Genomic DNA, 16,652 nt, shown 5'->3' with positions numbered 1-16,652 from the left:
CATTGAAGAAAGAAAATCACATAGGTTTGAAACAACATAATGTACAGTAAAAGTACCCAATACACAATTGGTTACATTATCTCAAACTTCTAATCATCTGGCATTTAAATTGTTGAGATTAGACAACTCTCAATGTTCTCTGATTGAAATTCTGGCCAATGAACGGCGCAGTTGCTACTAATGTTTATATTTGGAACTGTCATGGACGCATTAACTGCATCATTAGAATGAGAACAGCTGCTCACGGCCTGCATAACAAATCACACTGAGATCACAGTGGCAGTGTGAGTTTGAGCTCACTCATATGTCAGTCTGACTCTGCAATGTTAATCAGAAGATTTCCGTACTGTCTGTTTCTGTAAGATAATGAAGGTCTCATCAGAACAAATCACTGGGTTATTGTCTTCACATGACAGGGACGACTATGATCCTCCTGTATGATTTAACAAACCAGGTATTTGAATAGAGAGATGTTAATCTGAATCGAGTCCCGGTTTCAAGCACGGTTGAATGTTATTTCATGTACGGCTTTAGACTGCATTGTTCAAGCGCACAAAGAATTCCTGTCAGTTCAGTTCATCTACAAGACATACTGTGCATGATACTGTGTAATCATAAATGTTTTAAGAGTATCATTCGACAAATGGTTTATGTTTCGATCGCTCAGCTGTTTGCAGTTTTCTTCTAGTGTAAACCCTGACCGGTTGTGACATAGATGTATTGTTACAGGCATTAGAGTTTTGGCAAGACAAGTAAATCGCTTGTTGTACCGTCTATTCAGAAAGTATGGTGCCATTCCATCTTCTTTCTTGAGATGAGAGCAATTTTCTTTCAACAGGGCTTTTTGTCATATGGAGGAAACAGATGGAACTCTTTATTGTTAAATATATGTGACTTTTGCTTGCAGGTACATGAAAAAGTGGATCAAAGACACCTTGAAAAAAAAAGTGTGCATTGTTGTTTTGATTGTAGCAGATCAAGTGGACCTGTCAAAATTCTTAAGGCCAAACATTTCAGATAAAGTAAAGTTCACTCGGTCAGACTGAAGGACAAAACTTTACCCACCTGCTGCAATCAAAGATATTGCATTTAAAGGTTACAGAGATAGTTAAATGTGAGAATTCTGTCATCATTTAATCACCTTAATGTCAACACAATCGTGAATAGTGAGTCAGATTTGTGCAATATATTTATATAAACAATAAAACAGTCATCTATTATCATACACGACCATTAAAAAGCAAGATTTTTATAAACAAATTAATAATATTATTCAGCAAGGATGCATTAATTGATCAAAAGTGATAGTAAATAAATGTAAATACATTTCAAATAAATGTTGTCCTTTTGAACTTTCTATTCATCAAAGAATCCTGGGGTGGGGGGGATTATAAAAGTTTCCACAAAAACATTAAAGCAGCTGTTTACTATGGAAGCTTGTTTCACCAAAAGGATAAAAGGATAAATTATAAAAAAGCTCACAATTCTGACTTTTTTCCAGCAGTTATGAATTTATATCTAACAATTCAGACTTAATTGTGAAATATAAACTCATAACTGTGAGAAAAAAGTCTAAAGTCTAAAAGTCTAAAAAGTCAATTGTGGGAAACAAAGTTGTGAGCTGTAAGATAAACAGTCACAATTCACTTTTTTATTCCATGGTGTAAAAAACATAATTGCAAGATATTAACTCAGAATTGTGAGAAAGAATGTTTCACAATTCTGAGAAAGACTTCTCAGATTTTTTTTTTATACTGTAGCGGAAAAAATAAATATATAAAAACACTGACAAATACTAATCCAATGATGTAGAAACTAAATGAGGCAGAAAAAAAAGCCATCTCAAAAAAGGCTCTAAGACGCCTCTTCCCGCCGTCTGCTGAGCAATAGGCTGTAATTACTAGTTTTGAATGTGAATTCTACCATGCAAATCTCTGATTAGTGTAAAACTGTGAGAAAATGTGCATTTAATCCTCTTTCGTTTTATCAGTCGTATACATATGAGCATCATCCTGCTCATTACAGGGTCACCGAGATCAGCAAGTTCCTGTTTCCATAGTCTTACAAAAACATGTCTGGGTATTACTTAGTTCACCACATAAACCTGGAAACCCAGCAACTTTTCTCACTTGAGGCATTATTGTGCAGCATGTTTTTATCCACCCTGTTCTGTCGTAAGAGCGCAGCATGCCAACAGGGAACAAAGAGTGCTAGAGAGGTGAGAAAACCTTTCCTCGTGTCACATCGTCATCGCCTGGCCCACCTCAAAGAAGGCCATGAGGGTGGAGGGGGCTGGGGGTGTTGTGGGCGGGTTGAAATGCTGTTTGGACACTGGAGGAGAGAGGGAGGAGGATGAGGAGCAGGAGAGGCAGATGGCGCGTGGTTGGGGAGAGAGGGGACGGGGCTAGGCACAGCGCAGCACGCACAGGAAATACAATCAAACTCTCAGCAGACCCGCTGAGTCTGACATCCAACACATCTCTCTCTTTCTCAATCTCAGTCTCTCTCGAAACATTACCATATACCTGCTATCGCCATTGGCTATACCTTGAATGTGTTTCCAAAGGTCACCAATGTTGTGACCTTTTCCAGACATGTTTCTGGACAGAGACCTGCAGAGACTGCAGTAATATAAACATATGTATTTGCATGCACACATGTAATGTTTTCTGTGCTGCAGGAAGTCATACATATTAAATATATATTAAAATATATTAAAAAACAAAACTTGTTTTAAACAAAACTTCCAAAGCCACCGAATTAGAAACAGTTTCTCACACAACATTCACTCTTTTCATTCACTTTTTTTTTTTTTTTTTTGCCAATTTGATGCACAGGTAATATAATACAAAGTTTAGTGTTATTAATGTAAATTTTTTAATTTTTTTGTTAGAGTATTTTTTAGTATTATTTATGATGTGTTATGAAATTTTGTAAAAGTTTTTAAAAAGTCTGTACTTGTATAAACATTTATTTGCTCCTGTAGTTACTAATTCTATGAAATTGCATTCATAATGAGGCCTGATTACTGCCATTCTTGTTTAATTGATTCAACACTTAAAATAAAACTTTTACAACAGCCTTTTCCAAGGTGAAAGAAATTCCAGAAGAAGAAGGTGACTGAAATACATCAGCCTTAGAAGGGTTACAAAGCTGTTTCAGAGGTGCTCAGACTCCAAAGAGCCACTGTGAGAGCCAGTTTCTCCAAATGGAAGAAACAACATTGTGTTCGGCCTTGCACAACTCCTCCAAGAGTACCTTGGCGACTCATCTGGAAGTCACAAAAGAGCCAAGGACCAAACTGGATTACATTTTCAGAGTGGCCTAGTCAAAGTCATGCCCAGAACCCAATTGAGATGCTGTGACAGGATCTTAAACAGGCAGTTTATGCTAAAAACCCTCCACTGTGGCTGAACTAAAGTGGTCCTGCAAAGAGGAGTGGGCCGAACTCTCACTGCAGCATTGATGTCAAATTATCAGAAACGTTTGGCTGCAGTTACTGTGTCACAAGCAGATTTTTAGTTTAAGGGGTCAATTCGTTTTCACATGGGTGATTGCTTCAAAAAAAATTATTTTGTTTACCCAGATTGCCTTTAATGTTGTATTTCGTTGGAAGAGCTAGAACTATTTAGCATAAAATACACATATAAACATAAGCAATCGGGATGGGTGCAAATACATTTTCATTTTCAAATACATATATAAAAGGTACATTATTGCAAAATAGACCAGATAGGATGATCATGACCCAAATGTGAAGCAGATGGGATATTTATAATCTTGACTCTGAGTGTTCTTAATCGTGTTTATTTAATGGCTTTATTTCCCCTAATAAATAAATAAGTAGTTTATATTATTTTAACCCCTTAGCCGTCAAAGATCGCAGACGGCCCCAGATTATTATTGTTTCACTTTCACAGCACGTTAAACATCACTCTCTTACTTGATCTGGAGAAACTGTGCATCAGATGAAAGTTTTAAAGACTCTAGCTTCGATATTTGACCACTGTTTTGATAAAACATTGTTGCAGTGACAGTTATTTATTAATTTATGTCAGGAGTGCAAAATAATAAATCCGTATTATGCCAAATTTTTTGAATAGAAATTCACCCACGCATTCATATTCAGTCACGTCAGCAGTGGTTTATTTGTGTTCACATAGACTCACTGAACAGCGTCAAAAAGGGTTTATAGACCAAAGATGCATATCTACGGAGATATATTGATATATTTACTGATGTTTACTTCATATTTCTTCAGACAGAATAATCATTTCTATTCATTTTCCACTGATTTACGCGATCTGATGATAAATAGCCTCTCCCAGCGCTGTATGTGTGTGTGCCGAGCTTCGTGCACGCGCTGTGTCTCACACAGACTCTGATTCGTCCTTCGCCTTGTCAATCTTAGAGTCCCATAACAAGACAACGTCACATCGTGTCACATGCTTCATGTACACTTTCCGCATTGATATCTGACCACAACAACACAGATACACCTCTGTACCCACGACATATCCAAACAATAAACACGCGATTACGATAGTAAAGCTTGGTATGCGATTTTCTTGAGATTTGGGGCATTTTTATAGAAAATATTGAAAATGTACATCTGAAATGCTAACTTGTGCAGCGATGTAAAAGGCTATAAATAGCATATTTTTACAACAGTAAACGACCAAATTCCACTTGTGCTCGCAAAAGGAAGTTATTACAAACACTCGATCGGGGTTTTTAAAGTGAGTTTTGAGTAAAAGTGTACTAATAATTTCATAAATAGTCTGATATAGCTTGATGCTAACGTTAGCTCTAATGCTGCTAGATAACAGGTGCGGTTCTTCTTCATAATGCATTTTTTCATAATAATTCACGTAAGGTCGTAAGAAAATGTTTTGTTGTATTTTTATAGTAAGGCTTTTAATAAAAGTGGGGCAAATGAATACTGGAACTGAAGATTTGTGTCTTTGTAGACCTTAAAAATACCACAACAAAGGCTAATAATGGCGGAATAAAAACAAAAGAATAATGATAAAAGAATAATGCGGATAATGTGTCATACCTGGCGGAGGTGTGAAAGGATCGTTTCGTGAGAACAATTGAATCATGAATGGAGGATCGTTCAGAGCCAAATAAACATGAGAAAGCATAAATGAGAGCTTTACATGTGAGTTTACAGAAGATGACAGGGGTCATAAATCAATCCGATTAGCCTTCTATAAAAACACACGACATGGCCTTAGAAAATATTTCATAAAATTCACAGTTTTACAGATTATATTATGAAATTTCAAATGAAGCATTGGTAGACTTGTGGCTTTAGCTACACTATGTTTCTAAACACATATCCTACATCAACAATTTTTTAAATACATTTAAAAAATATGTTTTTCATATTTCTATTTTTGTTTTTATGTTTGAGTTTATATATCTTTATTATCATAACAGTCTGAGTAATTCTGATTCCTGAACAGTAAACTTTGAAGTGTCAGCTTTGTGAACATATGTTGATTATGTATCTAATCAGAAAGAATCATGAGCAGAAACCTTTTTATTTTGGGTATGTCATTTCTGTCTCTATGCTGAAAATGGGGGGTAACTGGTAAGGGGTTTAATAACTAAGAAGAGAGAGACTGTAGAATGCGATGAGAAACAGAAAACTAGCACAGCTATGTAGAAAACTACTTGCGACAAACACACCTTTCATCGTTTTACATTACCACAAAATGCTGCAAATGACCAATCAGAATTTGTATATTAAATGATAGTAAAAAGTAATATGTACAATGTAATATATACAGTTAAGGATTAAAAGTACTTTTCCTGGTTTTGTTGACTAAGCTGAAAACCAGTTTAACCAGCACACAGATTTGCTTGATTTCACAGATTTGCATTGTGTTGTGGAGGTATATGTGTGTTTTAGTATTCATTAAGGTCACTTATCTGCTCATAAGCCAGCATATTTCTGGCCATCAGCATCATACTGAATGACTAATGACCTCCAAAGCTTCTTTTTCATTTTCATTTTTATGACCTTTAAAGTCCACTGTCCTCTCAGCCATCCTTAATGCATAAAATATGCACTCCTGCTCCTTTTAAGCCTGATGAAAGTGCCCTATTTCTCAGCTAAGGGAATAAGTGCTAAGACAAGGGCTTTGTCATGGATTTGAGCTCGGCTTGTTTTTGTGATTTTTTCTGCTGATGGTAGTAGTGGTGAGAAGAGTTGTTATGATATTATTAAAGGTTTTGTTTTGCTCTTTTTTGGGAAAGATCTTTTGAAGTGGATGTTCACACCAACAGAAGCAAAAAGAAAAACTTCTTTGTGTAACATTAACAGATAAGGGAGCATGCAGATGTCTCCGGAGGAAAGTCTTGGCCATCAGCTACACTCCTACTCACACAACACAAACACACAGGTCAAAGGTCTGCCGGTAAATATTCAGCATTATCTGGAGAAACCTGGACCCCGAGCAAGATGCTCGTGAAGGTCTGACAGAAATACACTGTTTTATTAAAGTCCTGCAATTCTGGGAATGATATACTGTACATGTTTGCTGTATATTTATAGGTAGGTTAAATGAGATAACTAGGCTTTACTATCACATTGAGTTTCTATACTGAATAATAGCTGCCATGGATATGCATTGTTAAGCAGCAAATAGCAAAGCTGCATTATAAGAACTGACGAATGGGCACCTGTACAAATCCGGCCGGCCAGGTGATGTGGAATGTTAAAACAGACTACAGCAAAGATTTCCTGTTTTTGGACAGATTGTATTCTACACAACCTTTCACCCAGTCTATTATTCAACTCATGCTCCTCTTATCACAGTATCAGTTTCTCTCTCAGGCTTTGCCTCAGCAAGTCTGCTTGTGCAGGCAAATGCATTCAGAGCAGTTGCTCAACAATGCTTCAGGCACAGCTTAGAACTGGCAAAGTCTGAGCTTTCACAGGGTTCGGTGTCGTGTCAATCATGCCACCCTTGGAGCGTTTGAATCTAACGCAAAATATCAACAGAAAAAACTGACTGACTCAAATCAATGCACCACTGCAGATACAGATTTGATTCAACTGAAATACTAGTTTTAATTTAATGAACTTTTAGCATGTAAAAGAGCCGCCAAAATAAATTTAGCAACCACAAGGTACCTGTGGTCTGCCTGTAGACATAAAATAAAAAATAAAAAATAAAAATTCTATATATATGTATATATATATATATATGTATATATATGTATATTATATGTATATATATATATATATATATATATATATATATATATAATGTGTATATATATATGCACTTTGTAAGGTATGTATATATATATATTTATATATATACATATATATATATATGTATATATGTATATGTATATATAATATATATATATATATATATATATATATATATTATTTATATATATATATATATATATATATATATTATTTTTTAGAATAGGAAAGTTAAAATAATAGCATTATATTAATAAATAATATTTCACAATATTTCACGATACAACTGTTTTAATGTATTTTATCAAATGAATGCTTCATTCATAAGACTTCTTTCAAAACCATTAAAGCCATTTTATAAACATTAAAAACATTTCAAAACAGTAAATTATTTGGCTCTTAACTTTTGAATGGTAGTATTTTGTAAACATTTAAATTGTTTAATAATAATTTCAAATAACAGTTGGTCGACATAAGCAGTTATTCAGAAAAAGTGCTGGGTAAAAAAAAAAATCCCGCTTTATTTGTAGTGTTTATAGCAAATCTCCAGATAGTGAGAGTGATGTTTGTGTAGACGACAGGCTAGCATCCATGGTCACCTACGAATTTTGTGCTTCAAAATAAAAAATAAGTTCTCAACTGAAATGGCAAAAACCCTTGGTGTATTATTTAAGCAAGTGTCCTTGGTGTACCGTAACACTGAAGGTGCCTGCTCATCCCTGCAGCTATGTTATTTTAAAGAAACACTGGCGAGTGAACTTGTCAGGGAATCTGGCGTATTATGTTATTAAAGTATTGTCATGCATGAGTTTACCTGCAGAACACATGGCCGAGTGAAACCTTCATTCAATCTTGTACCTACAGGGTCCATCTGTGCGATTAATGGGGTAACATTATCAGCCTGGGAGATGTGCGAATAGTTTGCCTGACGTAGAGAGAGAGTTGCTGGCTATTTGTTTCACACAGCTGCATTTGAGTGTATTAGACCATCTACAGATACATGTTCAAGAGACCACAGTGTGTCTTGGGCTTTACTTGTTTTAAACATGCTGAAATATGCGTGCATACAGTGTATAGTCTATAAAAAGTTGTTGTTGAAAAATAAAAATTTGTGATTGCATGGCCATATTTAATAATACAGACCCAAAATATAGACACAGTATACAATGGCAGCCAAAAGTTTGTAACAATTCAGTTTTTTTATGTCTTTTATGGTCTTATGTAAAAAAAATGCATTAAAAACTGTAACATCGTAAAATATTATTACTATTTAAAATTACTTTTCTATTTAATTCAGTGTCACATGATCCTTCAGAAATCAATCTAATATGTTGTTTTGCTGCTCAATTATTATCAATAATATTGGTGCTCAATTACTAATAATGGTTCTTATTATTGTCTTATCTTATTAATGTGATGTTGAAAACAGATTTTGCAGCTTAATATTTTTGTAGAAACCAAAAAAAAAAAAAAAATCTTTTAGGACACTTTGATGAATAGAAAGGTCAGTGAATAGTTTTTACTTGAAAGACATTAAATAAATGTCTTTCCTGTCACTTTTGGTCAATTTAATGTATGTTTGCTGAATAAAAGTATTTGTGTGTGTGTATATATATATATATATATTATTTTGAATGGAACTTTTGAATGGTAGTGTATAATGGTTTTCAAAAAATATTCAAAAGCAATTATTGTTTACAACATTGATAATATGATTTCTGAAGGATCATGTGACACTGAAGACTGAAGTAATGATGCTGAAAATCCAGCTTTGATCACAGGAATAAATTAAAATTTTAAGTATATTAAGAAAACATTTATTTTAACCAGTAATAATGTTTTACAATAGTACTGTTTCTACTACATTTTTGCATAAGAGGCTTCTTTCAAAAACATTAAAAAACATAGTTATATACAACTTTTGGCTGGCAGTGTATAATTATACATCTGCAATGCAAGAGAAAAACTGAAAAATAAAAAACTGAAAAAACTGAAAAATATTTTTTTGTACAAAAAAATAAAAAATAAAATTTACACACACACACACACACATATATATATATATATATATATATAGTAAAAGTCTCAGTGCCTCTCCTGCTTTTCAGTGAGGAACATTGTTTATGGTCATATGAAAGGCTAATCCATACACAATTTATACAAATTCTCCATAGAGGATATTGATTGGCATAAAACACACTATAAGCAGCAATCTCTGGCAAAATATTTCAACAACCAACACTTTCAATCATCATAGCAACAGAGCCTTGCCTCTTATTAGCTATACACACCATACCTCACAGCTTTCATCTCCATTAAAATCAAAGAGATAAATATGGTATATGTGAACAGTCACTATACTGACAGGCAAAAACAACAGCACAACTGTTTTCAACACTGATGATAATAAGAAATTTTCTTGATCAGCAAATCAGCATATTAGAATGATTTCTGAAGGATCATGTAATGATGAGTAATGAGTAATGAAACTGAAAATTACATATTAAAATATATTCAAACAGAAAAGAGTTATTTTAAATTGTAAAAATATTTCACAGTATTACAGTATTTTACTGTATTTCTGATCAAATAAATGCAGCCTTGGTGAGCATAAAATACTTCTTTCAGAAACATTAAAAATACTAATTATTCCAAACTTTTGACTGCCAATGTATAATTATTTTGCTGCTTATCAAATTAAATACTCACCTGGGATTTTATCAGAGGTCACATTTAACACCTAACAGGGTTTTGTGCATTTAACACCTCATGTCAAGTGAATATAAAGCATATAGCTCAGTGTTTAAGTACAGTACATGACCTCTGAACACACTGACAAATCCCTGGGCGAGTATGTACAGTAATTCAATAAGCTGTGATTTTCTCCAGCACTATTTAGGAGTTCAACTTTATGAACAAAGCTGTGTTTGAATGGCACACCATACCTTTAGATCTAAACATTAGGTGATTATTTGGCACATATGGGCTGGCATTTACCTGCAGGCACCTGCAGAGAGATTAAAGGTGACTCATGCACATACAGTATTATCATATGGCCTGTGAATACAAGCACTCCATCAAATAGAACCTGAAACCCTGATTAATGCAGTCTTTTGTGATTCATAACAGAAATAAACACATGATACTGACATAGAAAATTACATAGCCTCGTATTTCTCCGAAAATTATTATAGGATGAAACTCTGAGCATGAACTTCTCCCATAAAACTATTCAGCTTTAAAATGTGCGTGCATCACTAGCTTTATATCAGACTAAATTTATGTGTACTGAATGTATGTCCCTGTGATTTAGCAAATGTATGGACTTATATATTTACACTTTTCTGGCAGACCAAGGGCAAATTTGCATAGGTCACCGCATGACTCTGAGCACAAATACAAGATCTCCATCTTGTGGCCATGGTGATGACAGCAACAAAAGAGCAACTGGTAAATTGAATTTCAGCATTACTTCACAAATAAAAGACTGTTATTTAAATGGCAATCAACATACAAGACAAAGGACAATCAGGTACTGTTTGGCCTTGTTGGTAAATGAGAGGTTAATTAAATTAAATTAAATTACATTTTCATACAATAAAGCAACATCAGCTGAAAGAGAACAGAATTCTGAAAATAGCTGCTAAAAGAAATCTATATTATAAAAATATATATATATATATATTTCAAAAGTAAAAAGCTTATTGCAATTTCCTGCCAGATTTTTGACAACAAAGTTTGTGCATGCACTACATTAAAAAATAAAATAAAATAAAGCACAGTGTATGAAGGATTTTTTTTTTTTTTTAGGACTTTTTTTCTTTTTCACAGGTGTCTTTTCTTATATTTTGAATTACGCATTGTTGTCTTGTCGGTTGAATGTTATATTACATTACACCGTAAACACATACTGTTACCATTACCATTACATTACACTGGGTGGGGTTTCCCAAACTGGTCTTAATGTAAGAACTGTAGTGGGTTTGTGAAAGATAAAAAGCTAATAATTAATTAAATCATGTAATCCATAAAAAAAGTAACCATAATCTGATTTAAAATGTAATTTACTCTAATTACAAGTACTTAATTTTTGGAATCTGATAACGTAATCCAGATTACATGTAATCACTTTCCACCCAGCACTACTTGTAAATTCAATATGGGTCAATGCCATCAAATGCACATATATATTGAACACAGAAGCCGTTTTGCTTTTCTGGTGCTGCTATATGTAGGCAACGAACAGGACCTACATAAAGTGAGGAAAACTATCTAAAAATCCAGAACTCTTTCTTTACAATTAATATTACGGAGGTGACATATCATGGGGGAAAATATAAAAACAGTTACTTGTTATTTAGGCACATATGACACCAAATAAAATAATGATGAATTATAAACTCACCAGAGCCAGTAAGGCTTTGTTGAACTCATAGCAGGTTATATGAAAAGAGGTCTTGCAGGATTGAGATTTGCTTTGGTGTTGCCTGGTTTAATAAATTATTTCCTAAATATCTGACAGTGTTCACAAAACTATTCCTGCATGGCAGTTTTTATAGTTTATTTTAAAAGTAGTAAGCACCTAAAAAATGCATTTGTGTGAAAATGTCTTTAAAAGTTACAGTATAGATGTTATCGTTTGTTAACATCTTTGCTAAGCATGTTTTTAAATGGCCAGATGTTATTCATCCTGCGTTTAGAGGTCGCTGTAACACTGTATATGGCAGTGTTGGCTGAATAAAATGCGGAGAGAATTATGGCAAAGTATTCAAATAGTGCAACACGCTCACAAGCTCTTTACGGTCCTGTGGATCTGTCAGGTGCTGTGAAGGCACGTCTTGTTGTGCAGGGCTTGTGTTTGGGCAAAATCTTAGTCTCTAAATTCACTACGGTAAGGGTGTGAAATATTGTGTATAGGCTATATATATATAAAATTAATTTAAATTGTCATTTGTGCATTATTATCATTAAACAGGTGTGGGCCTTTTCTTGGCAAAAACCGCGGTAAACGATGATCCTGCACAGATGAAGACTCCATCCCGGGACAGTTGACTGCAGCGGCATCGGGCTCCACATCAGTAGCGCTCACATCTCCTCTCTCTGTAAGTTACAGAAATAGATCATCATTGACAACTTCCTCTTCTTGGTTTTTAATGGCTTTTGCATTATTGAGACACTATTTTCTTACACAATACTGTAAAATTGCTTTTGACACAATCTGTATTGTTAAAAGTGCTATATAAATAAAGGTGACTTGACTTGACTCACAATTCCTTATTTTTAACATAAAATAATTCCTTTTATATTTTAACATAAAATCATTGATAAAAAATATATCCCTATGAAATATGAGATGAACGTTTTTTTTTTTTTTTTTGTGTGTGTGTGTGTTTTTTTTTTTACACTGCAAATTATTACAATCACTATTGTTTATATGACCAAATACATGCTAAAATAGAATTAGGCTCTGATTAATATTGAAAACACCCATATTTGACTTTGATTATAAAAATATGAAAACAAATGAGGAAGTAACTTAATACATTTTTTAAAAATAATTTGTACTAATATTCATAATATAGTCAAGAAACTATGAGGCACCTGCCTGTTTAAAGCAAAGCACTTCTAAAATGTGTACTAGTATGCTTAGGGGAAAAAAATAGCAAATTTTTATAATTTTAATTTATATAATATATATTGGCTGCATTTTCAGAATAATTTCTGCTTTCCTAAAAGGTGCTGTTTCCGAAATAGTCATTTTGTAATGATGCAAATACTACAATGACATTTTAAAAACACAAAACCGAGGCTTAGGAATTGAGTTCAGAGGCTCCCGGCATAGTTTATGCTAGTGAAATAAATGTTTTTATGCCTGTCTTGTGACTATCACAAGAGGCTATAATCTTCCATGATTGTCATCTTTTATAGTTTGCGCCTCCATAAAGCATTGTTTTAAAAACTTAATTCCATGTTCACACTATGTTATTTGTTTCAAGTGAACGTGACGTTGAAAAGAGAAATGGCAGGTTTGTGGGTGAAAATACCATGCCTGGATGAAATAGGAAGTTGTCATTATCCTAATGTCTGTGACCTGCTCGATCAACTCATCCCGCCTGGACAGGACTGCCCTGAGCCTCTGCACACATACGGCCTGCCCTGCCCCTGCCCATTCAAAGCTGTGAGTGTGTCCCGATTCAGGAGATTTTACTCAAAATGCAAGTGTTAAAGGGTTAATAATGTCTTCTTGGCTTGACCAAAAATCCCTCATTCATTTTCAGAGGCATAACATTTATCATATTATTTTCCCAGGGTGATTATGCTTTGCCATCAACAGAGATCGTCATACCAGAAGTTGAACTGCCTGGCTGGCTGACCAATGGCTATTACAAAGTACAGGGCATTTGAGGAATCTCTGGGAAAGAACTGGGATGCCTCAAAATCAGCTTCTCGTTGCATTCCATGAAGAATTAAGTGAAATGTAGCATTTGATTCATCTATAGGACTTTTACTTGAGGTTCTCTTTACATTTTTAGAATGACAAATTGTCAGTCATAATGAGCACATTTCTTTTTAACTAATGAGAAATCTAATTTAATAGTTTTTAAATGATTGGTGGGAGTTGTAAATACTTTTTACATCAGTTTACTTTATAAACCACTGGACCCAGATTAAATGCACATTTTGCTTTTCCTTTTTATTTTATTACTTATTTTAATTAATGTGACAATGTTTTGTCTGGTTATAACCGCTGCTTTTGTGATTTGTTTTTGTGCTCTAGCACTAATGAAGTTCAGTGTCAAAGTGAAACTAAATCAGTTTTCTTTAAAGGGGAAATTTCTGTTTTTTGTTCTTAATAATTATTCAAACATTAAAGTGTTTAGTAGTTACATTTTATTGTTTTACATTTTCTCATTGTGTCTGTAATTCTATGTGTGTGTGTGTGCGTGTGTGTGCGTGTGTGTGTGTGTGTGTGTGTGTGTGTGTGTGTGTGTGTGTGTGTGTGTGTGTGTGTGTTGATTCATGTAATTAATCGCACATCGCACATAAATTTTAAAATCTGCCCAAAAAGAAGTCATTCTTGTGTTAAATGAGCATAGGCATCAAATAGACATTACAAAAAGTAGCTTTAGAAATAAATATTTTATTTTATACAACAATTTGAATTTTGAGAAAGTTTTTTTTTTTTTTTTTTTAAGTAAATGGCTCTCTTTACGAATGGGCCACTGAATTATTGGTCCACCTGATTTGTTCAAAACATTCATTTAGAAACGAAACACCACTTTGTGTTGCTCGGAGATGCACAACCGTTCTGCTTTTGCTTTAATAATAATCATTTTGTAATATTTTCTTTATCAAAATTGAGTAAAAACAGACAATATTGTCTATAGAATATAACAATATTAACATCTAATTTACTAAACTGTATAAATTAAATATCCCATTTGCACTTGTGCTATGCTGCAAAAACAGCATTCATGCATCAACTGAAACAGACTAAAATATCAATCTTGGGATTTAAAACTAGAAGATTCAAGTTATGTTCTGCATATGCAGTGTTTAGAACCTTTGTTCGGTACCGAAACGTAAGACACACTGAAGATTTTAATGTACCCTTCTAGAAACACTAAAACAGCACCTAGCCTCCCTGTATTTAAATAGCTGCCAGTCACATTTTCAGAAACCCACCAATAGGAGTTCAAGGAAGAAGATGCAAAGCAACCAACAGCATGGTTGAATAGGCTGAGATACAAACAGCCACTAACAAACTACACATGACTGTAGCAGGTTGCGTGTATTTTTCCAAGTAAAAAACAAATGTTAAATATAAGTTAATATATTCCACAGTGTGCATAGCTAAGCCACATATGGTTCTCGGTTGTATACTCTCATCTGGGCCATATACCTCAATACAAATAGTCATCCAAAAGAAAATTCACACCAATTTTAAAGGCACGGCAAAACACCTATGGTGAAAGTTTGGCCCATATGTGTTCAGCCATGCAAATGTGACAGTTATATCTGACACATTTGGCCCAAAAGCAAGATGTTTTTAAAGGGTTTTCATGGTGCTGTGTGAAGCAGCTTGAAGAGGCCGCTGTATAACACTGTATAAATGTTTTCATTAATGCCAAAAAGAATCAGAAAAAAATATATATATTTTCCCTGTTGAGAAAAAAAAAAACAGCATACGCTGGTTAGGTATGTTTTGAAGCATGGCTGCTAGTTTAAGATGGTCCTTAGCTGGTTTAAGATGGTCATGTGCTGGTCCTAAGCAACTAGCTCTTGCTCAGGACCAGCATATGACCAGCTAAGGACCATCTTAAACCAGCAGACATGCTTTAAAACATACCTAACCAGCATATGCTGGTTTCTTTCAACAGGGTCATTACCATAAGGAAGGAACTCACATAACAAACAGTTCCTTACGTGTCTTTGATATGGGCTAGATCACAATGGTGTTTCAGAGTATTCATATCTTTAACTTTTTATGTAAATACATCTTAGATAATTAACCAAATATTAAAGGTGACACTTTCTGTATCAACCGTACGAAATGAAAAGCTGCATTTCCGTGTTTCTGTTCGGTGCCAACAGTATTTTGTTGGAAGTTTAGAGCAAATTGCATAGCAGGAGAAGCTTTGCATTTACAAAGGTACAAACGTGAGATATTGAAATGAGATTGTTTTAATACAGTTTTAGTTTTATTTGCATTGCTTCACATGCTACAGTATTTTCTATTACTAATAAGTTCAAGGACTTTTCCTGGGAAAACTGTGGAAAGCCAGACGACCCTACATACGTGAAGACTCTGCATGTGTATCCAAACCCAATTCCTTCACCGGGTTATGTAACAGCAACTGCTTCAGCCACATCAGTGATTTTAATATTATATTTTGAGGATTCTTTATATATCTATATTGTGTTTACTAATTTTTATTTCAGTTTTAGTACATCAAATTTAACTAAATTAAAATGAAAAATGTAGCTATGAAATAAAAAAGTTTTGTATACTTTATTTCAGCTAATATTTATTAACCTTTTGTTTTATTTTAAGTAAAAGCAAAGACCTTTTTTATGGATCTAGTATTAGTTAACCCTGGTGCCATGAAACTCTGAACTGAGTTATCATTACAAAATCAACTGAGGGTCTAACAGACTTTCAGGCTGTTCTGAACACAACAAAGTCATGCACTGCACCTCATAGCTGAGACGCATGATAAATAAAAACAATAGTTCTGAAACCTACTCAAGGTATCAAACATGTTTGAAATCCTCTGCCTGGATGGAATAATAATCTGAAGCTTAAAAACAAGAACAAACTTGAATCTGTGTCGATCAAACACTATGTGTTTTTCTGTGAAATCTGTAAACTCCAACTGACCAAAATCTGGCTCTAGCTTAGGAATGGTTATAAAAAGCA

The 16,652-nt window shown here is 34.0% G+C and overlaps 1 protein-coding gene across 1 annotated transcript; it reads left to right on the top strand.

The window, feature by feature from the left end:
- Positions 1-11,987: 11,987 nt before the first annotated feature.
- LOC109062473 (ganglioside GM2 activator-like) lies at positions 11,988-14,120 on the top strand. The gene is made up of 4 exons (XM_042770555.1): positions 11,988-12,051; positions 12,257-12,337; positions 13,228-13,409; positions 13,541-14,120. The coding sequence occupies exons 1-4, from the start codon at positions 11,988-11,990 to the stop codon at positions 13,634-13,636; spliced, it is 423 nt and encodes a 140-aa protein (XP_042626489.1). The 3' UTR covers positions 13,637-14,120.
- The last annotated feature ends 2,532 nt before the right edge of the window (positions 14,121-16,652 follow it).

The sequence above is a fragment of the Cyprinus carpio genome, chromosome A14 (assembly GCF_018340385.1).
Source record: "Cyprinus carpio isolate SPL01 chromosome A14, ASM1834038v1, whole genome shotgun sequence".
NCBI classification, from domain to species: domain Eukaryota; kingdom Metazoa; phylum Chordata; class Actinopteri; order Cypriniformes; family Cyprinidae; genus Cyprinus; species Cyprinus carpio.
Note: the sequence above shows the minus strand (reverse complement) of the source record. Positions and strands in the feature narration are given on the sequence as shown.